At 43.0% G+C, this 27,268-nt stretch overlaps 1 protein-coding gene and 2 long non-coding RNA genes across 8 annotated transcripts in view; 1 reads left to right on the top strand and 2 right to left on the bottom strand.

Annotated features, from left to right (window-relative positions):
* LOC100563818 (protein kinase C and casein kinase substrate in neurons protein 3) overlaps positions 1-25,418 on the top strand; it is a 49,843-nt gene extending 24,425 nt beyond the window's left edge. For all 6 annotated transcript variants that reach the window (XM_062957212.1, XM_062957215.1, XM_062957214.1 and 3 more), the window contains 9 exons: positions 8-75; positions 963-1,119; positions 1,993-2,228; positions 4,070-4,231; positions 5,902-6,077; positions 6,879-6,999; positions 7,366-7,463; positions 21,243-21,337; positions 23,975-25,418. In XM_062957212.1, coding sequence (XP_062813282.1) covers positions 8-75; positions 963-1,119; positions 1,993-2,228; positions 4,070-4,231; positions 5,902-6,077; positions 6,879-6,999; positions 7,366-7,463; positions 21,243-21,337; positions 23,975-24,090 — 1,229 coding nt within the window. In that variant the 3' untranslated portion in view covers positions 24,091-25,418. The remainder of the gene's footprint in view (positions 1-7; positions 76-962; positions 1,120-1,992; positions 2,229-4,069; positions 4,232-5,901; positions 6,078-6,878; positions 7,000-7,365; positions 7,464-21,242; positions 21,338-23,974) is intronic.
* LOC134292398 (uncharacterized) lies at positions 9,368-10,306 on the bottom strand. Its single transcript, XR_009999628.1, has 2 exons — positions 9,957-10,306; positions 9,368-9,873 (listed from the first exon to the last, which is right to left on the bottom strand). It is a non-coding gene; the product is annotated as an uncharacterized LOC134292398 (long non-coding RNA).
* Positions 14,551-15,484, bottom strand: LOC134292399 (uncharacterized). The gene is made up of 2 exons (XR_009999629.1): positions 15,140-15,484; positions 14,551-15,056 (listed from the first exon to the last, which is right to left on the bottom strand). It is a non-coding gene; the product is annotated as an uncharacterized LOC134292399 (long non-coding RNA).
* Positions 25,419-27,268: the final 1,850 nt, after the last annotated feature.

Raw genomic sequence — 27,268 nt, 5'->3', positions numbered from 1 at the left:
TCTACAGGTGATACCATGTCGGTGATATACAGTGAGGTGGCTGCAGATGAGCCCACAACCAACAGCTTTTGGATGGTAATTGACTGGAAATGCAAAGGGAAGGCTTCATGTTAAGGGCTTTATGGCTTCCACGCAGCCATATAGCCCAGAATATCAAGGCAGATAATCCACAATATCTGTTTTGAACTGGATTATTTGAGTCCACACTGCCATATAATCCAGTTCGTTGTGAATTTTATACACCTGTGTGGAAGGGGTCTTAGAGACAGCAGTAGGTGTCTTAAGACATTTTTTGGTAGAGAGCAGAGAATATTTGCTGGGCTAGTATTTTAATTCCAAGTTGCTTGATTCTGCTGCTTGGGTAATACCAAATCCAAAAACCATACCCTGAAAAATGTGTACTTCCACAATTTTAGCAACTCTTAATTTTGTAAATTTTACAATTTTTGCAACTCTGCTTTAAAAAATGCATACAGGAATGCACATATTAGGAGAACATTAGTGAAAATAACATTGAAATAACACACTAAGGTTACTTTAAATGTTACAAATGCATACTGGCAACAGTTTGTGAAAAAAAAGGTGTCTGCTTAGAGATAAGTACACAAAAATGTGCATAAAATTAATGTGACCTTTTAAAAACATCTCATTGTTTCAAGACAAACAGAATGTAAGGTTGGAAAAATTTGCATAGTTCGTTTTTATTGGAAAAAATAACAATGGAGAAAAGTTGAAATTGGCAGATTTGACTGCTTAGGCTTTTGGGTAGAAGCTGATAGAGCCAAGACAGATCTCTTTCTCCTCCCTAGTGTAATGGATTAGCTTAGGAGGTGTTCAAGATTAAGAAGGGAATCAGGATTACTTAACTTGATTACTTAGGGGGCAGGACTCTGAAAAATCAAATTTAGAGCGAAGGGGAATGAACTAAGTCTTCTTCCTGTCTTCTATTAATTTTCCTTTAGCCTAATCATTACCAGAGCACGGTAAAGCGCCTGGATGATGGCTATCGTGTTTGCGACCAGATCATCGCCTGCTTCCAGGAGCGTGCCAAGATTGAACGCAGCTATGCCTTGATGATGGAGGAGTGGACTCGCAAGTGGCGGCCCCTCGTTGATGCAAGTGAGTTGCAAATTTCTTCTACACTACAGGGAAGTGCTTCTTAAAAAGAGACCAAAACACACTGTTTCACACATTGGATTCAGCTTTCAAAAATGCCACTTTTAGGAAGAACCATGGGTTGACGGAAATACAGGTATCCATTTAGTAGTTTGGAACAGTTTCCCTTTTAGAACATCTCCATTTGTGGGTCAAAAGTAACTTTTTTGAGCTCGCCCCCAGTGTATATTCGTACTGTTGCATTCTTGCATATAGAACTATCTGTCTCCTTGAGACCACTGTCTCTTTTTGTTCCGAACATATATATTGGGAAAATGTTTTTCCTTTACCATCACTTTTTATCATCTTTTGCAGTTTCTTTTCTTCAGAGTAGTTAGCTACCTGTGACAACTGGATTTCCTAAAACCTTTCTATACAGAGCCCTCTTTAAGTTATAACTTCAGCAAATAATTGCTTTCCTCAGCTTGAGTTTGTGACTTAGGGTGCATCTACACCAGGTATGGGCAAACTTGGGCCCTCCAGATAGTTTGGACTACACTTCCCACAATTCCTAACAGCCGGTAGGCAATTAGGAATTGTGGGAGTTGAAGTCTAAAATACCTGGAGGGCCCAAGTTTGCCCATATCTGACACTGCTTTAACTGCCCTGGCTCTCAGTGCCATGGGAATTTGGGAGTTGTAGTTTGGAGAGACACCAGCAGTCTTTGTCCGAGAAGGCAGAGACCTTGTAAAACTACAAACCCCATGGTTTCATAGCACTGAGCCATGGCAATTAAAGTGGTGTCTAACTGCATTCATTCTGCAGTTTAGATGCGCTCATAGTGTGTGAAAGTATTAAAACTCATCCTTCTTTCCACCTCTACCTGCTCCATCCTAGGTTCAGCATATGGTTCCCTGCTTCGGGCCTGGCAGGCATTTTTGGGGGCATCTGAACGGCTGAGTCGGCTGCACATGGAGATGCAAAGGGCTTTGGTTTCAGAAGAATGTGGGCGCATCCGGGCCTGGCAACATGACTCCTATCACCGCAAGCTGTTTGGGGGCTTCAAGGAGTCCTGTGATCTGGAAAGTGGCTTTCAGCGGGCACAGAAACCCTGGACCAAGAAGCTCAAGAAGGTAGGAGTGACTCTAGAAGTAGACCATCCTACTGGGATAAAGAAATTCAGGTGGATTTATTCTTTTAGAGGTTCCTATTTTTTCCTTTCTTCCATCATTGCTATGTTATATTCTTTTTTAATTCACTCAACAAATTGAATTTGGGAAGATCCAACTGAATAAGCCAGTCTGGACATTATCAATGAGGGGCAGGACTAGACATTCCTTTGGGCCAGTGGTTTTCAACCTATGGTTCGTGGACCACCAGTGGTCCCCAAGAACTAAAATATGCTCCACGGCCTTATTGTTACTACACCATTGCAATGAGAGCAACTGGTCTTGCAAAACCCTCTTATAGTGCCGGGGCAACGGGGATGTTGGGAGGGGAGAAGCTGACTACCCACAAAAGGTGCGACAACAAGGCTCTTGACAGCTTCTTCTCCTCCTCCTCCCTCCCCTGAGTGGAGCCTTTCCATGTGGCACCTGGAAGCGAGGGCGCCTTGGTGTCCTCGTTTTTAGGCCTGTTTCTGGGGGTAATTTGGGATGCTGATTCAAAAAAATTACATTGGATAGAGACCACATCAGCTCTAGATTCTTAAATATGGTTCTCTGTGGGCCTGCAGATGGCAACTACAGGACGGCATATGTTCTGTATCAGAAACTAGAGCTGATGTGATCTATCCAATGCAATCTTCTGAATCAGCATCCCAAATAACCAAACTGAATCTAAAGTTGACCAAAAACTGATTCGTAATCCTTTTGGTACTAACGTTGGAGAGTGGCCCCTGGTCAAAGTGGTCCCTGGTAAAAAAAAAAAAAAAAGGTTGGGAAACATTGCTTTAGGCAAAGTGAAGCAGCTGCCTCCACCAACAATTACTGCAGAAGTAGAGTATCAGGATGCGTGTGTGTGTGTGTGTATACCTTCAAATCATCTGTTGATGTATGAATTTTCATGAAGTTCATCATTGTTTAGGATGGATCTGTCAGTCCCTTCAACTGAAGTATAGCCTGCAGCACCAAGAATTCATTGTCAGTTTTGCATCCAAGTACTAGCTAGTACTGAACCTGCTTTGCATCCAAGATCAGATGAGATCTGGTGCCACTAGCGTATTTAGGATACTGGAGAATAAATCTGTATGCATGATGTAGTCTCCACGGTGCCCTCGAACTTAACCGGCTAACCTTATGTGCGTATATCACCTTTTGCTGAAATAAGATTCAACTCTCAGTTTTCCTGTATTCCATGTATAAAGGCCAACTGATTCAGTGCTTGAATATTATGTCAACACTGGTGACAGGGCAACAACATCTGCATCAATGTATGACAGGAAGGTGGCACGCATAACTCCGTCTTCCAACAGCTTGCGTCTCCTCATTCTACACTCTCCCCAGCAACTATTGCTTGAGGCAATTGGTTTATTCTCCTGAATGGTAAAGCTGTTCCTTGTTTGAGAATCCAGGACATAGGGGGATTGCAGACCTGAATACTAGGGATTTCTGGGCTGAGAGATTCTGGATATTTCTGTGCCCTATCAGTGGTTCTCATTTTTTTTACCTCTTTGACCTTACCACTGCATCTAAGCGCAAGCATGATAATCCATTCTGCTCCTGCTTGGGAGTGAGCACAAATGATATCTTGGCTCTTATTGGCTGTTGAAGAGCGTCAGGTGAGTATCAAGTGAAGAGTGTCAAGTGAGGAGCATCAAGTGACATTACTCACAATGGGTGACATGGCAAGGCCACTGCAGTATTGGTGAACAAATTTGATAGGAAGATGCTTTCACAAAAACCTATGTAAACAGTATTAAAAGCAAGGGTTGCACCCACACTTTTTTCCATCATTTCTTTTTGACTGTTCTCAGGTTGAGAAAACAAAATCTTTGTACCACAAGGCCTGTCGCAAGGAAAATATTGCAACCATCCGGGAGAGTGGGCTTCAGGCAGCTGCTGGCTCTGAGGCGACCCTGGACCGAAAGCGGACCCTGAGAGAGGAACATCAGCGCTGCAGTCAAGAAACCAATAAGGTGCCCTTCTTATTCTCCCACGATCTCCGGGTCCAGCTCAGGAGGGCATTACAGGGCACTGGTTTTTTCAGGCCTCTTGGCTACATACATGCTCCCTCAGTTTGTTTTCTGTTAGAGTTGCTGAGTGATCAGGAAAATAAATCCATAACAGACTATCTGCTCTTGTGCTTTAATAAGAACCTAACAGGCAGAAAGCATCAGCAAAAGCTGGTTCATTGCAGAGGTGATCATGACAACTTGCTAATGTCTGCTTGTCAAGCTGATGTCAAAGTACCCTTTTGCTTAAAAAATTGTCTTGGTCATCATGGATGGCAACTGGCAGAATAGGAGGCTAGTGATTTCTGTAGTCTTTTCTATAACGGGGTGTCTGAAGCACTGAAGCAGGACTCACATTGGGAGCCTGTTTCCTTACAATGCTGGGCACATCATAAGACCAAGGACCCTATCATACCACTCCTTTGTGCTGCTTTACGAAATTTACAATCCGTCTGACAAGGTTAGTTGATTTCTGGTGCTCTCTATTTCAGCATCACCGCATTTGCATTTTAGGAGTGCCATTTATGGCACTATTAATGGCACCATTATGGACTCTTGTGCCCTGCCCCTTGCTTCATGATTGGTTGATTTGATTTTTTTAATACAAAAATGTCCATAATAGTGCCACAATAGCACAATGAAATGATGTGCTATAGTGTTATGATGTTAAAGCAAAAGAAATAGAAATCAAGAGATCATGAGGGGGTTAAAAATATAGTGGTGAGATCCACACCATATCTGTTAATGAATCATGCATAGAGGGAAGCGCTATGAAACATCAGCACCTGAACTGGTTACTAAACTGTTGCAGGAAAGAAGGATCATTAATGGATTATTTATAGAGTGGAAAATGAAACACTTTTTCAATGGCCCTGCAATGCAACAGTGCATGAAGTGCAACAACCTAATGCAATAAGGCTGAGGCAAAAGTGGGACTAAAAATGCTATGACAGCACAACAGTATTAATAATAATCATCATCATTTAACATAAAATACAAAGCAGAAAATACCACGAAGCATAATCAGGTCCAGAAATAAGATATACATAAATATTAAGCATTAAAAAATTCAAACAAATTACAATTCTTGTGGAGATTCATTAATAAAATAGTATATTTCGCTAAGCTCAGTGCAAATTGACCTTGTTGTCATTAGCAATTGAATTAATTCATCAAAAACTGGCTTGAACAGGTAGGTAGGTCTTCAAATGGTTTTTGAAATATAACAGGGAAGAGGCAGTTTTAATCTCAATGGAGAGGGAGTTCCAAAGGGCCAGCGCGGCTACCAAGAAGGCCCTCGCGCTCATTGCCGCCAACCGTATTTGTGAGAAGGGTCTTTTCAGAAGATCTTAATGATCGGGCAGGTTGATAAGAGGCAATGAAGTCAGATAGCTAAATTGGGTGATAAGACCGAGTTACTATCACTCATTCAAAGCTGTTGGGTCACCATGCTGTTTCTCAGAGTCTCTAATGGATCTATTTTTAATGTACCCTTTGAAATGTGGTGGAAGCCCAGTATGGAGACTAATGGTCACCTCCTGAAGAACAAGGTTCAGCAAGTTCTTCATGGGTCATATCCCAGAGCGTGATGGAGGACCCTTGAGCACATGATTCTTCTTGACCCCTTTCTGTAGCTGCGTGAGCGCTATGAGAAGGCACTGCAAGAGCTGGATCGCTGCAGCCCTCGATACATGGAGGAAATGGAATCGGTCTTTGAACAGGGACAATCACTGGAGCAAAGGCGCATTGTGTTCCTCAAAGGGGCCTTCCTCTCCCTTCACCGGCGCCTCGATGTCACTGCTGACACCAGGTACAAGAAAGGGTTGACTGAGTCCTAAAAGAGCTATGGCCATTCCGTGGATGTGACATGGTAGCTAGAGAAATACAGTTGGCTATCTACATTTTTGGGTTTAACTTCTGAGGATTTGATAATTTAATTAATATGTTCTGTCCAGGAATCTCTTTCTTACTTTGCACACTTAGCTAGAAAAGTTCTCCCAGGGTCCTTCCAGACAAGCCCTATATTCCAAGATCTGATTCCAGGTTTTCTGTTTGTTTATTTATTTACAGTATTTATATTCCACCCTTCTCACCCGAATGGGACTCAGGGCGGATCACAGAAAACATATACAGCAAACATTCAATGCCAGTTATGACAATGACAAGACAGACAACAGATAGAGGTATATGTAGGCTTTCCCATCTTTCGGCATCTTTGAAGGCTGTGCTCGGTTCCGGCCACTGGGGGTGCTGTTGCTCCATCTCCCTGCCAAAGAGCTTTCTTTGTTTGTAAACTTCCTCCTTTTTCTGATCGAAACGCTGGCCTAAATACCTAAATACTATTTATCTACTCACATTTGTTTTCTAACTGCTAGGTAGCCAGAAGCTAGGCTAAAGGTCAGGAGCTCACCCTGACCCAGATTATCTGGCAGTGTGGACTCATATAATCCAATTTAAAGCAGAAAACCTGGGATCAGATCCTGGGATATAGGAACTGTCTAGAAGGGCCCCCAGTGTCTCACACTGAGCTTAAGAAGATGCTTTGGAGGGTTTAGGGTTCTTTGAATGACAAATAAAGTCTGTTCTTATTCATTTTCATCCTTCCATTCAGCATCCAAGCTGTTTACAGTGATTTGCACCAAGCCATTGAGGACATAAACGACCAAGATGACCTCAAATGGTGGCGTAATCGACACGGACCGGGGATGCCCATGAATTGGCCACAGTTTGAGGTGGGAACATTTCTCTTCCTTAATAGTGATATAAGGCTACTCTGTATATTTTCAGAAGCACTCTTATCTCTGACAACACAAGAGACACTCTCATGTATTAGTAGCAATTTCCAGCAGGGTTTGGTAGACTTACTGCAATTTACCAGAAAAACTGGCTCCTACTACTCCTTTTTTTGCCACTTGCTCAATTAGCCAATGCTCCTCTTGCCTTGAATCTGACAGTTGTCTTACTGGCTTCCAGTCCCCTGAGAGGGCATGTGCCACCAGTAAATACTGAGCCATTTTAGATGAGTTTTGGCTGAAGTTAAGCTTTGTGGATCCCTGTTCTCTCTTCTCTGTCGTCCTCACCCTCTGCCGCCATTTCAGAGTTGGAATCCTGATCAAGAACGGCCACAGGTGAAAATAAAGAAACCCAAAGAACCCGAGAAAGCAACGCTCCGCAGCATCACTCCCTCCCAGAGCAGGTAAGCCCCCTTCCTAACAGGTAAATTCAGGCAGTGAGCTGGCCAGAGATGGGGAGAGGGCAGTTGTAAACTGGGGAGGAGAAAACCTGTCAAATAGTAATTATGCTTACATTGATTTGAGGGGGGCGGGAAGGAAGGGGAAAACCTCTGAGGCCCCTTCCACACAATTGAATAAAATCCCACATTTTCTGCTTTGAACTGAGATATATGGCAGTGTGGACTCATATAACCCAGTTCAAAGCAGATATTGTGGGTTATTCTGCCTTGATATTCTGGGTTATATGGCTGTGTGGAAAGACCCTGAAACAAGGGAAGGCAGTAATAGAAACATAACATTGTAAACAAAATCAACTAACATCAAGCTAATACCAGTATATAGTATTTACAAGTCACTTTCTTGAGTTGTCTTTGGGTTCCAAGGTATATTCAGATTTCATTTCAGAAAGAGTGACAGCGAGGATTTTACCTACACTTTAAATGTTCTTATAAGGATTCTTTACAGAATGGAGAAATGGAAGGAATCTGAGTTTAGGAAAACTACCGCATTTGCAACTAGGAGCCGTGGTGGCACAGTGGGTTAAACCCTTGTGCTGGCTGAACTGCTGAATTGAAGGCTGAGTTGCTGAGCTGAAGGTTGCCGGCTTGAATTGCCAGCTTCAGCTTGCAGGGACATGAGAAAAGCCTCCCAGCAGGATGGTAACACATCCAGGCATCCCGTGGGCAACATCTCTGTAGACAGCCAATTTTCTCACACCAGAAGTGACTTGCAGTATGTTCTCAAGTCGCTTCTGACACGATTAAAAAACCTGCATTTGCAAAGCCTGATTGTTGTCCAATCCAGTGACCTAACCAGAAAATCATATAATTACATAGTGTCTGAATTCACATTCTTTACCAGTAGACTGGTTGAAACCAGAGAGAATATTTTTCCAAAGAGCCTTAAATTCAGGTTGTATAGTACAGTATATATTCAAAGGGATAGTATAGGATCCAATCAAGCTATTGATCTGAGTGTCAAATGTTCCGAAAACACTAGGGGACACTGTTGAGCTATATCAGACCGGTCAGATATGGGAAGAGAGGAATTGCTCTTGAATCTTGGGTGATTTGACATTAAGAACAACATTTTGTTGCAAAAACTCTTAATATTATTTTTTAAAAATCCAGAAAAAATTAGTGTTGATGAGTATGAAGTACTGTTACATATTTGTTACAAGTTACTGGCACATGATCTTTTGCTTGTTTTAAAGCATATTTCATTATGTTGTTGAAGGCTTTCATGGCTGGAATCACTGGGCTGATGTGAGTTTTCCTGGCTGTATGGCCATGTTCCAGAAGCATTATCTCCTGACGTTTCACCCACATCTATGGCAGGCATACTCAGAGGTTGTGAGGTCTGTTGGAAACTAGGCAAGTGAGGTTTATATATCTGTGGAATATCCCAGGTGGGAGAAAGAACTCTTGTTTGTTTGAGGCAAGTGTGAATGTTGCAATTGGCCAGCATGATTAGCATTGAATAGCCTTTCAGCTTCAAAGCCTGGCTGCTTCCTCTCTGGGGGAATCTTTTGTTGGGAGATTCTTTCTTCCACCCTGAACATTCCACAGATATGTAAACCCCACTTGCCTAGTTTACTCAGCCAGTAATGAGTCATAATTCTGCCAGGCTGATATGACACATTGACTTGGGGAAATTCAAAGGCCTCATTGGTTGACTTTGGTGCAATCTATCTCTCTGGTCCCTGTTATGCTAGCTTATAATGCAGTATAGACTCATATAATGCAGTTTAACCGCATTGAACTGCATTATATGACTATATAATGCAGTTCCAAACTGCATCATATGACTGTGTAGATGGGACTTCAACCTCACTGAGTTGTTGTGTCAAAGACAGAACGCCACAAGATAAAAGATAACAGAGTTTATTGGAGTTACAGAACCAAAAATGCCCGTAAAAGACAAGGGCTAGGCAAACACTGGCCTTAAAAGTAAAAAGAGACAAGAAAAACGTTCAAAAGATAAACCGAATTAAACCGGAGTTTAATTCAGACTAAATCAAAACAGCTTGCTTCAGCCTAGGATTAAACAAACAGAAGCTGGTGAACAAAAGGTTCAAAAGAATGCAACTAATTGGCAGCAGATGCTTCTCTGCTGCCAAAAACTATGTTTGAGTAACTTAGAAGTTACTCCTCCACACAGCAGGCAAATTCCCAATACAAACACAGCAGACGAGGGTTGAAGCAGTCAGCGTAGTCCCAGTCCGTTCCGAAGGTCGTAAGGCAGATGCAGACGTTTGTAGTTCACCAGTTCCAACGACAGACACAGGTAGGAGAATCCGAGGCCGTAGTCAGTTCAGTCCGTAAATCCAGAGTAGCAGATGGCGTCCGTCAAGAAGACGACGGAAGGTCAAAGCTATTAAGATTAAACAGAGGTTGCACAACAAAACCCCACACAATTCCTCCCGCCGTCTGAGCCCAATGTCCAGGATAACTTACGTAGTCAGCAAACGAATCACACCCGTCTTCAGGAAAACTTCCCACACAGATCCCAAGCGTTCGTCCAGATTACCTTGCCCAACGCAATTTGCTATTGCTCCTAAACCCCATTTCATGCCAGTTACAAGTCCTCATCGCTATCAGCTGTTCTCCTTAGCCCGGGCGTTTCCTCATCACTTTCCTCATCAGAACTGGAACACCTCTGACTACGCCCCACAGCATCCCCAGCTGTGGATCCCGTCCCATCCCTCCAGCTTGTCCACGGGTCTAATCCTGAAGGTCCCCAATCGTCTTCCATAGTATCATTGCCAGTGGCACCCAAATCCTCCCTTACCCGAGTCCATTCCATATCATCTTTTTCCGAGCTAACCACCTCTTCCTCCATTCTTTCAGTAAACCCCTCAAAAGAATCTTCGTCAGATGGTTCTGCAAAGATATCTCGCAGCCGCTTCCTTTCTCGCTCCTCGAGAGTATCTGACTCTCGAGGAGTCTTACGCCCACGTCTCCCAGTAGTAGAGCCATGAGGCTCAACCATAACACTATCCCCTCTCACAAAGGCCTCCTCCTCCGAAGGCGGAGAGACGGCAGTGATGTCCTCAGCTACAGCACCACGACGACTGGAGGTATCTAATTTTAACAGAGAACGATGGAAAACTGGATGGATTTTAAAAGTAGAAGGTAAACGCAAACGAAAAGCTACGGAAGAAATCTTTTTAACAATAGGAAAGGGACCCAAATACCGAGGCGCAAACTTTCCCCCAGCCTGTTTAATGTACTTAGAAGCTAACCACACTAAATCCCCTTCTTCCAACTCTTCCCCTGCCTGCCTATGACGGTCGGCCTGAGTCTTTTGTGTTGCCTTGGCTTCCAATAGTAAACGACGGGCAACATCATGCAACGCAGCCATTTCAGAGGAACGGTACACCGGGTCAGAGGAAACTACATTGGTCGACGGCGCCACACCTCCCCGCGGATGAAAACCATACGTCAGTTCAAATGGGGTATGCTGACTAGACGTGTGCACAGCGTTGTTGTAGGCGAACTCAGCCACCGGTAGCCATTTTACCCAGGCAGTGGGTTGATCCAAACAAAAACAACGTAAATATTGTTCCAACAACCCATTAACCCTTTCCGATTGACCATCCGTTTGTGGATGAAACGCTGAGGAGACGTTCAATTTAGTACCTAAACACTCATGGAAGTGTCTCCAAAAGCGTGACACAAATTGTGGAGCCCTATCAGAAATAATCACCTCAGGAGCTCCGTGCAAACGATAAATGTGTTTAGTAAACAATAAAGCCAACGTAGGGGCCGCCGGAATGGTCGAACAAGGAATAAAATGAGCCAGTTTAGAAAATAAATCCACCACCACCCAAATACATGTGTAACCCCCAGACTTAGGCAAATCAGAAATGAAATCCATGGAAATAATTTGCCATGGTCTCTCAGGAACAGGCAGAGACGACAACAACCCTCTAGGGCGCCCAACAGGCGTCTTACTCTGCTGGCAAACAGCGCAGCTATCACAAAAGCGAAGAATGTCTTGCCGCATCTTTGGCCACCAGTAGTTCCTGGTGATGAGCTGCACGGTCTTATATCTGCCAAAGTGCCCAGCCATGGGTTCGTCATGGTGGGCTCTAATAACCTCCAACCTGAGTGCCCCCACCGGTACATAGACCTGTCCCCTGCGTACCAATACTCCATTCTGATCTTGCAAGTGAGGCAGTATTGTACGATTCCCTGCTGACAACAGCATGAGTTGTTCTTGAGTCCACACATCTTCTTTCTGAGCCTCTATGATTTGATCATGTAACCCGATCTCACCTTCCACAACACATAAAGAGGTAGTAGGCAAAATGGTCTGGCATACTACCTGCTCGTTAGTCTTAAACTCAGGCTTGCGGGACAATGCGTCGGCCCGCAAGTTTGCCTTCCCTTCCACGAATTGAACTTTGAAATTAAACCTGGAGAAAAACAAAGCCCATCGGATTTGACGTTGGTTTAACTTCTTGGCCGTTTGCAAATGTTCTAGATTCTTGTGATCAGACCTGACCATGATTTGGTGCCGCGCCCCCTCTAGCCAGTGCCGCCACACCTCAAACGCCACCTTGATCGCCAATAATTCTTTCTCCCATATGGTATAGTTTTGCTCAAATGGTGTTAGTTGCCGAGAGTAAAATCCACAGGGACGCAAAGTCCCTGATGAATCTCTTTGAGACAATACAGCCCCCAACGCGTAGCTAGAAGCGTCTGCTTCTACTACGAACGGCTTGTCCACATCTGGATGTATTAGTATGTTGTCTGCCTGAAAGCTAGACTTTAATTGTAAAAACGCATCGTGAGCTTCCCGCCCCCACACAAATGGCTGTTTCTTACGCAGGAGCTGCGTCAAAGGCACCGTGAGCTTGGCAAAGTTTGGGATAAACTCCCGGTAGTAATTTGCGAAGCCTAAAAACCTCTGAACATCCTTTTTAGACTTGAGCTCTTGCCATGAGTTGACTGCGTCAACTTTATGGGGATCCATTTTGAGTTCCCTTCCTGAAACTACATGACCTAGGAACTCAACTTCAGGTACATGAAAGACGCATTTAGAAGCCTTAGCGAAGAGCCCATTAGCCCGCAGACGATGTAGTACCTGCTTAACATGCTGACGATGTTCTCTTTCATCCTTAGAAAAAATTAAGATATCATCCAAATAAATCACCACAAATTGGTCAATTAAGTCTCTAAATACATCGTTTATGAACCTCTGGAAGACCGCAGGCGCATTGCAAAGTCCGAAAGGCATGACACGGAACTCGTGGCATCCGAAACACGTGTTAAATGCCGTCTTCCATTCATCACCTTCCCGTATTCTAATTAAGTTATACGCCCCCCGCAGGTCAAGCTTGGTAAAGACCTTAGCCCCTTGCACCCTCGATAGTAACTACGAGATTAAAGGTAGCGGGTACCTATCCCAAATGGTGTGTTTGTTAAGGACCCGGTAATCACAAACCAACCTGAGCTCTCCTGTCTTTTTGGCGACAAAGAACACAGGAGCAGCAGTTGGAGAACTAGATGGGCGAATAAACCCCTTAGCTAAGTTCTCATCGAGGAACTCTCTTAAAGCTTGCCTTTCTGGTACTGTCAAGGCGTACAACCTTCCTGCTGGCAATTTTGCACCCTCCGCTAGTCTAATGGCGCAATCGTATGGTCTATGCGGCGGTAGCTTATCCGCTTCTTTTTTACAGAATACGTCTGAGAATTCCCCATACTCCGCAGGCACTCCCTCCATATCAGACTGAGTAGGGTTTAGAGTAAAACATTCCTGCCTCCTAAAAGTTATCTTACGCGTCACCCAATCCACTTGTGGATTTACTAAAGCCAGCCAATCCATTCCAAGGATCACATCGTATCTGGGTAAGCTCGTAATATCCCAAACAAACGTTCCCGTTACTCCCTGTACTTTCCACATTATTTCTGAGGTCTCATGGTTAACCACCCCAGTCTCCAATAGTCTCCCATCCGCTCCTTCCACCCATACGTCGCATGCTTTACGCACTACAGGAATGCCATGCTTCCTGGCAAATTCAATATCTACATATGAGACCGTAGCCCCTGAGTCCAGCAGTGCCAAAGTAGAAACAAGTTCTTTTCCCCCAACAGATAACGAAATGGGTACAAACACATGTTTCTTTCCCTCAGTAGACTGCTTTAAAAGCCCTAATGCATTGGACTCACGTCGCACTAGGGCTGGCCTTTTCCCGAAAGCTGGGAAGGTTTTACATTACAATTTTTGGCAAAATGCCCAGCATTCCCGCAATACAAACACAACCCCAGTTGTCTCCTACGATTTTTTTCTGTTATAGACAGTTTCTTAAACACCCCGAGTTCCATAGGCTCGTCCCCCTTTACCACAGGTGCCTTAGATTCAGACATAGGTGGCGCACACATTGCTCTAGATTGTTTACGGGACTCGAACCTGTCGTCCAAACGCAACACTTTAGATATTAAGGCATCCCAATTTTCTGCCGGCTCCGAGCGTGCCAATTCGTCCTGGAGGTAATCATTTAAACCAGCAGTAAACATAAGCATAAATGCATTTTCCCCCCAGTCTAACTGATGCCGGTACGAATTAAACTTATTTAAATAATCCAACACAGTCCCCTTTCCCTGTTTCAACCGGTACAGAGCCCAACTAGCATTCTCCGTACGGAGGGGATCCCCAAAAGTATCAGTTAGTAGTTTTTTAAATTCTCTCAAATTGTCCTTGACTGGGTCATTTCCCAAAATTAAATTAGTGGCCCATTGTCCTGCAGGACCAGTCAACAAACTCAAAATAAATGCCACCTTGCTAGTGTCCGTAGGAAAAGCTTGTGCACTAAGCTGGGAAAAATAAAGCTCAATTTGTGCCAAAAAAGTTGGCAGTTTGCTCCTAGACCCATCAAAGCGTTCGGGAGTCATAACATGTCCTTTAGCTGGCTGTGCCGCTTGCACAGCATAAAAAGCAGCTTGTAACTGATCAAAGCGAGCTTTTAACTCCTCCTTCGTCTTCTTGACAGAAAAACTGTTTTATGGGCGTTGGGCAATCTGTCAAAGACAGAACGCCACAAGATAAAAGATAACAGAGTTTATTGGAGTTACAGAACCAAAAATGCCCGTAAAAGACAAGGGCTAGGCAAACACTGGCCTTAAAAGTAAAAAGAGACAAGAAAAACGTTCAAAAGATAAACCGAATTAAACCGGAGTTTAATTCGGACTAAATCAAAACAGCTTGCTTCAGCCTAGGATTAAACAAACAGAAGCTGGTGAACAAAAGGTTCAAAAGAATGCAATTAATTGGCAGCAGATGCTTCTCTGCTGCCAAAAACTATGTTTGAGTAACTTAGAAGTTACTCCTCCACACAGCAGGCAAATTCCCAATACAAACACAGCAGACGAGGGTTGAAGCAGTCAGCGTAGTCCCAGTCCGTTCCGAAGGTCGTAAGGCAGATGCAGACGTTTGTAGTTCACCAGTTCCAATGACAGACACAGGTAGGAGAATCCGAGGCCGTAGTCAGTTCAGTCCGTAAATCCAGAGTAGCAGATGGCGTCCGTCAAGAAGACGACGGAAGGTCAAAGCTATTAAGATTAAGCAGAGGTTGCACAACAAAACCCCACACAATTCCTCCCGCCGTCTGAGCCCAATGTCCAGGATAACTTACGTAGTCAGCAAACGAATCACACCCGTCTTCAGGAAAACTTCCCACACAGATCCCAAGTGTTCGTCCAGATTACCTTGCCCAACGCAATTTGCTATTGCTCCCAAACCCCATTTTATGCCAGTTACAAGTCCTCATCGCTATCAGCTGTTCTCCTTAGCCCGGGCGTTTCCTCATCACTTTCCTCATCAGAACTGGAACACCTCTGACTACGCCCCACAGCATCCCCAGCTGTGGATCCCGTCCCATCCCTCCAGCTTGTCCACGGGTCTAATCCTGAAGGTCCCCAATCGTCTTCCATAGTATCATTGCCAGTGGCACCCACATCCTCCCTTACCCGAGTCCATTCCATATCATCTTCTTCCGAGCTAACCACTCTTCCTCCATTCTTTCAGTAAACCCCTCAAAAGAATCTTCGTCAGATGGTTCTGCAAAGATATCTCGCAGCCGCTTCCTTTCTCGCTCCTCGAGAGTATCTGACTCTCGAGGAGTCTTACGCCCACGTCTCCCAGTAGTAGAGCCATGAGGCTCAACCATAACATGTTGTCAGAATAAATCAGAGGAAAAGATTTTGGCCTGCATAAATAGGAGTAAAGTATCTAGATCCAGGGAAGTTATGCTACCCCTCTATTCTGCCTTAATCATGCCAAACCTGGAATACTGTGTCCAGTTCTGGACACTGCAATTTAAAGGAGATGTTGACAAGCTGGAAAGTGTCCAGAAGAGAGCGACTAAAATGATCAAGGGTCTGGATAACAAGCCCTATGTGGAATGGCTTTAAGAGCTGGGCTGAAAGCAGACATGATGTGGGCCATGTATAAATATTCATACTACTCCTCTGTTACACCAGCTCCACTGGCTGCCGATTAGCTACCGAGCACAATTCAAGGTGCTGTCTTTAGCCTATAAAGCTCTAAACAGTTCCGGCCCAGCTTATCTGTCCGAACGTGTCTCCCACTACAACCCACCTCGAAGCTTAAGATCATCAGGTGAGGCCCTGCTCGTGGTCCTGTCAGCCTCACAGGTGTGGCTAGTGGGGACGAGAGACAGGGCCTTTTCAGTAATGGCTCCCCGCCTATGGAACGCCCTCCCCATTGAAGTCAGGCAGGCTCCCTCCCTCCTATCCTTCCGTAGGAAGGTTAAAACTTGGTTGTGGGGCCAGGCCTTCGAATAAGAATCAGCAGCATTAATTACTATTATATACACTGGAACTCAATTGACAGACCCAGTCTTTTAAACTTGAACACGCCTATCTGTATTTTATAATGCGTTTTATGAATGTTTTATGTAAGTTAATTTTTAACTGATTTATAGTGTATTGTACAGGTTTTATATGTGTGTTTTATTGTAAGCCGCCCTGAGTCCCCTGTTGGATGGGAAGGGCGGGATATAAATGTTGTAATAAATAAATAAATAAATAAATATAAATATGTGAGGGAGGAGGGAGCAAGCTTGTTTTCTGCAGCCCTGGAGACTAGGACACGGAACAATGGCTTCAAACTACAGGAAAGGAGATTCCACTTAAACATTAGGAAGAACTTCCTAACTGTGTGAGAGAGCTGTTCAACAGTGGAACTCTTTGTGTATGGTGGAGGCTCCTTCTTTGGAGGCTTTTAAACAGAGGCTGGATGGTCATCTGTCAGGAGTGCTTTGAATGCGATTTTCCTGCCTCTTGGCAGGAGGTTGGACTGGATGGCCCATGAGGTCTTTTCCAACTCTATGATTCTATGATTCAATGACTTTGGCCCCACTGAATGAAAGATAGGATATTAGAGCAAAAATAGTTGTAAAAGGAGCATAACTCGCAGTTTTCTCAAAGCATTCAAGACAGGGATGAACATGTGCTACTGATGCTTCCTTGGTGACTACCAAAGCCATATCCTCCAATATTTCACAAAGGAAAATAAAGAGACATGTGGCCAGGTAACATCAGAGCTAGAAACACATAAGCCAAGAGAGGCTTTGCTTTTGCTTGAACCTACTGGGAAGGTTAAGATGTACTTTTACTATTCTCCCCAGTTGTATTAAATAATTGCAAATGTTTGCACTTGAAACTTAGAGCTTATCCAGAAAGTGCACAGAAATTTGCTTACAGTTGAACATTAAGAAAACAAAAATAATCACCACAAATGAGTTACATAACATTGGAGCTGGCGATGAAGGCATTGAAATCCGTCAAGGTTTTCCATACCCTGACTCAATCATTAATCAGTTTGGAGTCAAGAAGCCAAGAGGGAAATTAGGACTGGGAAGGGCAGCTGGGAAGGAACTACAGTGTTAAGACGTATTATTGAATCTTAAACTAGGATCGTCCATGCCATCATATTTCCATGTATAGTTGTGAAAACTGGACAGAAAATCAACTTAACTGAAATGTGGTGCTGGAGAAGCATTCAATGGATACTATAGGCTGCTTAAAAGACAAATAAATGGGTCCCAGAACTAATCAAGCCTGAACCCTCCCTAGAAACCAAAATGACAAAAGTGTCTTATTTTGTCCACATCATGAGAAGGAATGACTCACTAGAAAAAAAAAATAATACTTGGAAAGGTAGAAGGCAGCAGGAAAAGAGGAAGACTGCATTCCAGATGGATAGACTCAACCAAAGAGACCACAGTTGCCTTGAGTCTGCAAGACATGAGGATAGGGTGACTTGAGCTGGATCTACACTGCCATATGATGCAGATTGGAACTGCCTTATATGGGTCTACACTGCTTAAGCGGCCGAGGGGGAAAAGGAAGGGGCCTGAGGCTGTCAGGAATTGTGGGAGTTGAAGTCCAAAACACTAGGAGGGCCCAAGTTTGCCCATGCCTAGTCTACACTGACCATATAATATATTTCCAAACTGCATTATATGGGTCTACACTGACCACATAACTGGATTCATAAGGTCACCATAAGTCAAAGTCAACCTCCTTGCAATTAATAGAATCTACAATTTATCTAGACAGGGGGAAAGGTCTGGATAGAAGTTATTTTCCAGTTATTTTTATCGTGATTTCACCTGCATATTCAGGGTTTTCCATCCAAACCCTTTCAAATGAAATATCCTGGGTTTTCCTCACTCCCTGGCTCTGGTTCTTCTGATCAGATCTAGACTCAGGCAATGTTTCCGAAATTGCCTTTCATCCATTTCCACCGAGACCTTTTTAATTATCATTCAGGAGTCATAGTCAAGAGTGTTAAAGTGCCTTAGCAATATTACACTAGTTAAGCATTGGGATCATTTTTTCTTTTATTGCCAGCATTCCTCTTTCCCTTGCTTGATCTTTACTGGCTTTGCTGACCTGGGAACAGTTGCCATGCTTCTTGGCAATGGTCATATTCACCTGCTCCGGGATAAGACAAGCACACTGCCGTGGAGAGGTGCATTTCATTTGGGAAATAGTGGTTTAATTTAAACTGACATGAAGTGAGATAATAAAAAACTTTGTGTAAGTGTTGGGGGGTCCATGGAAATACTTACGAATGGGGCAAACATATAGTTCTGTATGTCCTGAGGGGATCTGGAAAGGGCAGGAACAAGTTTTTCCTTCCTTCTTCCATTGCCTCCCCAAGTCCCTTTTGGGAGATGGTGGTGGTACAAATAAAAGTTATGATGATGATTATGCAGCACATCCCATCTTGCAGCTTCTTATTCCTTCCTTAAGGAATTCTGTAGAAATTTTTCTGGTTGTACGAACCCTTCCATGTCCAAATTCCCAATCCTACAAGGCTACCCTCTTTTTAACAAAATGGTCTGTCCCAGTCATTTATTTTTTTTAAAGGGGGGAGATGAAATCAAGACAACTGCTAAAGCGGCTGAGGGGGGAAAGAAAGGGCCCTGAGGCTGTTAGGAATTGTGGGAGTTGAAGTCCAAAACCCCTGGAGGGCCCAAGTTTGCCCATGCCTGCTATAGAGTAATGCAAGAGGACCTAGAAAATGCTGAGAGAGGACACCTTTGTAGGCATCACTAGGTCCTCCATTGTAACCCTATGGTCAACTTCCAATGGAAGCATATCATAAAATTATCTGAAGGACCTAGAAAACCCCCATATCCACAGAAACATGACCCATGAGTAAATAACGGGTCACATTTCTGCAGATATGGGGGTTGTTCTCTATAAGGGGAAAATGTCTCATAGGCCAAGGGCAAAGAACAAAACATTGGGCCAGAAATTCAAAATACCATCACAATACCACTGGGATGTCATGAGTCAGGAGGTGTGATCATCTTGGGAAACCGAGAAGACCAGATTGACGTCCCAGAAAAGCTGGGTTTGATTCATGTCTCATGTTCCCCATCCTGTCCTAGAGAAACAATGTGACTAGGAGTTTTGTTTGTTTATTTTGGAAATTGCACTGAGAATTATTTGATGACTAGTTGTGCTTCCATGAATACCTGAGTCTCCCTTTTTGCAATGCAGCTCTAAAGTCATCAAATGGGCCTCATATCTCTTTGCTTAACCACAACAGCAATGCTTGCCATGCAGTGGGGACTGCTAAACTCTTTGGATTGAGAAAAATCCCAACTTCTCAACCATTTCCTTTCTCAGCTCCTATTTAGTTTTCAAGCTTTAATATTAAAGGCATCTGTATGGAAGCAGAATTCCATCATATTTCATCTGCCTATAAATTTCACAAACTAAATGGATGCTTCTCTCTCTCTTTTTTAAAATTATTTTTATTGAAGTTTTTACCTTATGAGATAGAGTAAATTAACATCAAAAGAGTGAGAACATTGGGTTATATAGAAAGTAGGTGGCAAATTTGGCCCACTTATGATGATTTATTAACAAAAAAAAATGCTTTTCTCCTCAATCCCGTGGTTCCCAACCTTTTTTTGACCAGGGACCACTCTCCAACATTAGAACCAAAAGGGTTACGAATCAGTTTTTGGTAAACTTTAAATTTGGTTTGGTTATTTGAGGTGCTGATTCATAAAATTGCATTGGATATAGATCTCATCAGCTCTAGTTTCTGATACAGAACATATGCCATCCAATAGTTGCCATTTGCTCATTCACAGAAAACCATATTTAAGAATCTAGAGCTGATGTGGACCACAGGTTGGGAGCCATTGCTTTAATACAAACAGTGTATCTGTTCTCATGGCAATATCTTAAAATGAAGAATATAACAAAATACATAATCCACAAAAGTGTGATACCTTTATTGGCCAATAGAAATACACCAGAAAAAAATCAGAGCCCCAATGGCGTCTTCATCACAAAGAAATTGCAGAAGAATATAATAATAGTAATAATAATAATAATAATAATATTTATTTGTTACCCAGTTCTCCTCATGGCTTTTGGTGGAGTACAACATGGTTTAAATTGAAAGATAAAATATAATATCATTAAAATGCATATATTAAAAACACAGAACAAAGATTGACACCAGTTGACAGTGGTAGTCAATAGGACTGCATTTTTGCCTTATATTGCTTCTGTTGTAGTAATTTTAATGCAGGCAAATACCTCTTCCCTCCTTGGCCACAGACAAAAGACAAGTAAAAAAATCAACTCCAGAAAATGTGTGTTTGGTGTCTAGTCCCTTACCCTCCAACATCACACAACTGAAAACTCATGTGAGAAAGGAACATCAGAGGGTGATCAAGATAGTAAAGTTATTAATGAATAAGGACACACAAGCTCGGAGAGGCTGCAGTAATTTGCTTTTGCATGAGCCTACTGGGAAAAAAAGATTCCACCCCTTTCTATTCTTCGTGTGCAAACTACTTTTGCAGTGTTGAACCCAGTTTGCAATAAGTGAAGTAAGTTGGGAACAAAAAGGCAAAGAAGCAGGAGGACAGCGAAAGCAGCTGAAAAAATGGATTGGCAGAGGATTAATATGGACTGTTCAGAAGACTTCACCTCACTTTATGTCCCTGTGATAATTTGATTTTGAACAAATTCACTTGTGGAAACAAGGATTGGTGAGCTTCAGTTGAGACACTTTTTCCCCATGATAATTCTTCCAGGAGTGAATTTCCCTTCCAAAGGGTAGATTTTTCTCACTTCTTGCTGTCTCATCCCCCGTTCTTAACTAGGGGTCATTTGTAAGTTAGATATTTGTATTTCTGCCTGTATTTATGCTTATGTTCTCATCTCTTTCCGCAGTGCAAAGCCAGCCCCTGCGCCAGTCTCGGGACAGAGGGTCCGTGCCGTGTATGACTATGTTGGCCAAGAAGCGGATGAACTGAGTTTTAAGGCAGGTGAGTGTCAACATTACAGGCTCCCAGCTCCATTTCATCCTTCCCAACAAGTCAGCATTATTTTCTGGCAGAGTGTGGGACACAGAGAAAACTTGTTCCAACTTTTGCTGGAAGTCCTGCTCAGCCGAATGTTCTCCCTCTTCTTTTACTCCACGTATATTTCATAATTTCCAATAAGAGGCAACCCTTAGTTGGAGCTTTGGCTTCCTCTAAAGCAGAAGTGAAAAGCAGTTGGCTATCCAGATGTTTTGGACTACAACTCCCATATTCCCTTAGCATTAGAGTAATAGGCGTTTCAGGCCAAATCATTTGTTACCCACCTCTCTCTTAAACGAAGATGAGAGAACTGGAGACCTTTGGTTCTTTTGAGTGGTTATATAATGCTTATTTAGTATTAATTATTTAATGCTGTTACATAATACAAGTATACAAGGTGAGCACTAGGGACAGCAAGTAGCTTACATACTCTTGCTGGGCAGCCGTTCTTTGGACGATAAATCCCAGAGTCCATCCCCATCCAGTAGAAGGATTCTGGAAACTGAAGTGCTTAAAGCAACTTTCTCAAACTTTCAACCCTACATTAGATCTTAGCTGTTTTCCATGTAACTCTGTCTTTTGCCCAACTTTGTTTCTGTCCATCTGTTTCAAAACTATCTCTTTATACCTCCGTGTTCGCTCCCATCTGTCTCATTAGTTCAGTGTGTGTATCACTTTCCCAAAGCTCCGATGGCTAATACTCATGAGAGATTTCCCATTGAGAAAACTAACCACTCTCCCCGATCCATGAACAAGCAATCTCAGTAATAAGGGATTAGCTAGCCAGCAATCATAGCTATTATTATATAGGACGATACTCATATGAATATTTAGTTCACCTGCATCCGTAATGCTTGGTGACTTGTTATTGTGGTGCGCCTTCAAGTTGTTTCTGACTTATCGCATCACTAAAGTTAATATTGCAGGATTTTTTGGGGCAAGGCTTGCTTTCTTCTGAGACTGAAAGAGTGTGACTTGCTCAAGGTCACCCAGTGGGTTTACAAGGCTGAGCGAAGATCCAAACTCTGCTTTTACTGAGTTGCAATCCAGTGCTCAAACCACTGCACCACACTGACTCACTTGCCTGAGGATAGAAGTGTTTCAGTTAGTGACCACTGACAACAATGCCTTTTTAGGGGTGCCCTCTTGCTCATGGAATTTGCTCTTCCAACAGAAATGTTTAGTTCCCTTCCACTTTTAGGCTGGCCCTAAGAACTATTTCATTTCAGTCAGCTTTTATTTTAAAATATTGTTTTTTTGTAATTTCCACTTGGTCTTTTTAAAAACTGTTTTAATAGGAGATGATTGAACTGAAATGTTATAATCCATGAAATCAACCGGCCATGGCTTGAAAATACCCCCCAAAAAAGTGTTTCATGCATTTTATATATGGAACACCATTTTAATATGCCACTGCATATAATTGGACATGTATCTACAGTTTGTAGTATCAATGCAGTGGATGGATCCTGGAACCACACCACAGCAAATACTCCCCCCTTTTTATTGATTTAAATACTGATACTGAGGGGCCGTGGTGGTGCAGCGGGTTAAACCGCTAAGCTGCAGAACTTGCTGACTGGAAGGTCAGCGATTCGATCCGCAGAACGGGGTGAACTCCCATCATTAGCCCCAACTTCTACCAGCCTAGCAGTTCGAAAACATGCAAATTTGAGTAGATCAATAGGTACCACTTCAGCGGAAAGATAACGCTGCTCAATGCAGTCATGCCGGCCACATGATCTACGAGATGTCTACGGACAATGTTGGCTCTTTGGCTTAGAAATGAAGATGAGCACCACCCCTCAGAGTTGGACACAACTAGAAAAGGTCAAGAGGAAACCGTTACCTTTACTGGTACTGATGGTCTATTAAAATAATTCACTGTATGCCACCTTGGGAAACTATTGTGTTTTGATAGGGGCCTTGGAAGTCTTTAAAATTAAGAACAATATTGTCTCAAACCATATTTCTATTGACCAGGGTAGTTCTTGACCAGAGCTTGGCAACACTGTTGGCATTCCATATCCATAGATTATGCATCCGTGGATTCAACCATCTACAACAGGTATGGGCAAATTTCAACCCTCCAGGTGTTTTGAACTTAACTCTCACAATTCCTAACAGCCTCGGACCCCTTCCTTTTCCTCCTCAGCCACTTAAAAGGAAAGGGCCTGGGCTGTTAGGAACTGTGGGAGTTGAAGTCCAAAACACTTGGAGGGCCGAAGTTTACCCATGCTTGATCTACAGCCTGAAAATATTTTTTAACAAATTCCCAAAAGAAAGCCTTTATTTTATCATTTTATATAAGGGACCCTATTTTACTACACCATTGTTTATCGTGGGATTTGAGCATCCATGGATTTTGATATCTAGAGTGGGTGTTGGAACCAAATCCCCAATAGATACCAAGGGCTCACTGTATTCCTTTTTTTTAGTTACTGCACTCGGAAGCACCCAAACTGCACAGACACCATAGTCCAAAAACATTTCCAAACATTATGGCTGATCTCCAACTCCTAGCTATTATTTTTTACCAGTGTTTGTGAGTCTCTAATCTCTTAGCTGCTGTATTGGTGATCTTTCTGTTTTCCATCTCAGGTGAACTGCTTTCCAAGCTGGAAGATGAAGATGAGCAAGGATGGTGCAAGGGGGTGACCGACAGCGGGCGGGTGGGGCTCTACCCTGCCAACTACGTAGAGCCCATACAGGCCTAGTTTGCTTAGTGAGGCGGGGAGACCAGAGAAGGGGGCTCACATCCACCCCTATACCAGTGTTAGGGTTACGTTTCTTCCGTGCTTCTAAGATCCCATAATACAAACACAGAACGGTGCAACTTTCAGCTTCCTCTGAGACTTTACAGATAAGCACACAGCTTTCTAGTCCTTATGGATGACTTAGTGTTGACCTTGAAAATGTTATAGGCCACGCTATCAAAATCTCAGAAGCCAATGGTGGGTTGGTATGTGGGACCGAATGACACATTGGGTGGGTGTGGGTGCAGCCTGTGGGTTCTGCACAGCTTCTCCGCCTCCCCCGCACCCATTCGTTAACGAGCTGCAGAATAAATTATGCAAAACAAGTGAATTGATGCTGCATTTGCATAATATATTCGGAGGAAGGCAGCGTTTGGGGGAGTATTGGGCAATAGAGAGTATTTGGAGTGGGTAGTCAGAAACAACCCTGGGCAAAACATTGCCCGGCAAATGTGCCTGAGCACAACACAGGAGTTGTAATCGGACACATACATCCGGTCTGATTTACACACCATGTGCTGGCAATCTCATGCACGCCTACACAGTTGCAGATACCAGCACTCCCTCTCCTTGTGTTTGTGACACACACACACAGACGTACACAAGCTGCCTTTTTAAAAGATCTTATTTGTGTGAAACACCCTGCCCTGAAGGCTTGCCAGCAGCACCCTTGGAAAAACCCTAACGCAATAAGCATCCAAGAGAAACTGTAAAGCTGAAATGTTCTTTCGAGAGCCTGAGGTGGTTCTCAAAATATCACCCACGCATAGGTTGCCAAGTGGTGTATGCTCTTGCCCATTTGGTGTTTCAGACATGGCAACTCAACTTTATTGGTTCTGGCCACCAAATAAATTGCAAATATTGTGCTGATCATCCCCTTTCCTCCCAGATTTTCAATTTCCTCCTTAAATATACATACAGTTTGGGGGTAGCGACATCCAAGAGATAACCACTTTATAACCACTTGTTGCTGACTCCACCTGAAAAAAGCGTGAAAGTGATGGGGGGAAAATGGGTGATGAGGAGTGTTTTAAGAATGAACAAGAATAAGGCTGAGGTGTTTTAGTTCCTCTGGATATTTAAGCAAATAATAAATGCATAAGCGTAGCAGTGATTTCTGTGCTTTCTTGTTTCTAGTTTATATGGCTGTGAAGTGAACCTTGATTGTCTCTGGGCAGTGCCTATTGGAAAGCAAAGAAAAGATGCATGATCCTAGGATTTTATTCCCAGTTTTGTTTATGTGTCCATTCTAATGCTGACAATAAAATCAGTTTTTTGAGCAGGTGTGATCAATTGTCAGAATTTAATTAATTCCAAGTTCAGAATGTCTGCTCATCAATGCTGAACTTCCTATTATTATTATTGTTGTTATGTTTATTTATAATCTGCTTTTTCTATCCACAAGGAGACTCAAAGTGGCTTACATTAAAAGCAATTTAAAATATACAAATATTTAAACAGAATTAATCATCAATGCTATTAAATAATTCACTGTGAAAATCCATAAAATCTCCTATTACTTATTTGAACTACATTTCCCAGCAAACCTCAACCATCTTGTCCATTCAGGTAGCATTAGGGCTATCAATGCGGTATAGTCCCAGCTAGGTCCCCTGAAGCTTCCAGACCAAAACCTGAGACCTAGCGAATGCCCCTGCTGATTTCTTTGTGTTGTGTATTAGATACCAACCACAGTTGCTCACAGCCTGTCATTCAAACACCACAAATACAGAAATAATATAATAATAACACTTTATTTATATTCCGCCCTTCTCCCCAAGGGGACTCAGAGGGGATTACAGTCTATAAGCAGACATAGGCAAACATTCAGTGCCTTATTACAGTGACATACAATGAGACACAAACACACAAACAAAGGGAAAGGCTTCTCCTTTCATTTCCGGCTCTGGAGGCGGTGCTCATCTCCGGCTCTAAGAGAGGTGCTCTTTCTCCATTTCCAAGCTAAGGTGCCTGCATCCATAAACCCTTCTGGTCGTGTGGCTGACATGACTGCTTGGAGTGTATTTTTGCCTTTTCCCGCCAAAGCAGCACCTATTGATCTACTCACATGTGCATGTTTTCGAACTGCTAGGTTGGCAGGAGCTAGGGCTAACAGCAGGAGCTCACCCTGTCCTGCTGATTTGAACTGCCAACCTTCAGGTCAGCAGTTCAGCAGCACAAGGGTTTAACCCATTGCTCCAACAAAGAGTGTTTGGAAATTAAGACTAAAATTCTTGACCAAAAGAGTTGTTCTCAGAGCAAGGTGAAATACAAACTTTATTCCTACACTGGCTTGAAAACAGTACATGTGAAAGGGATTCAGGAGTCTTAGTAGATCACAAGAACATGAGTCAAGAGTGTGATGCAGTTCCTAAAAAGGCCGTCAATAAGTCATAGTCCCGCTCTACTCTGCTTTGGTCAGACCTCACCTGGAACAACCTGTGTCCCATTCTAGGCACCACAATTCAAGGAGGATATTGACTAGCCAGAATGTGTCCAGAAATGGGTGACTAAAATGGACAAACATTGGAAGCCAAGCCCCATGAGGAGAGGCTTAGGGAGCTGGGAATGTTTAACTTGGAGAAAAGAAGTCTGAGAGAGAACATGAGAGCCATGTTTAAATATTTGAAAGGATGTCCCATTGAGGAGGGACAAACTTGTTTTCTGCTGCTGTAAGGAATGGAACATGGAGCAATGGATTAAAATGGCAGGAAAAGAGATTCACCCCGAATACAGTAGAGTCTCACTTATCCAACATAAACGGGCCAGCAGAACATTGGATAAGTGAATATGTTGGATAATAAGGAGGGATTAAGGAAAAGCCTATTAAACATCAAATTAGGTTTTGATTTTACAAATTAAGCACCCAAACATCATGTTATACAACAAATTTGACAGAAAAGTAGTTCAATATGCAGTAATGCTAAGTAGTAATTACTGTATTTACGAATTTAGCACCAAAATATCACTATGTATTGAAAACATTGACTACAAAAATGTGTTGGATAATCCAGAACGTTGGATAAGCAAGTGTTGGATAAGTGAGACTCTACTGTATTAGGAAGAACTTGATGGTAAGAGTTGTTTGGCAGTGGACTATGTGACATCAGAACACGGTCTCCTTCTCTGGAGGTTTTCA

The sequence above is a fragment of the Anolis carolinensis genome, chromosome 6 (assembly GCF_035594765.1).
Source record: "Anolis carolinensis isolate JA03-04 chromosome 6, rAnoCar3.1.pri, whole genome shotgun sequence".
Classification (NCBI taxonomy): Eukaryota; Metazoa; Chordata; class Lepidosauria; order Squamata; family Dactyloidae; genus Anolis; species Anolis carolinensis.
The sequence above is the reverse complement of the archived record's forward strand: the minus strand, read 5'-3'. Positions and strand labels throughout refer to the sequence as shown.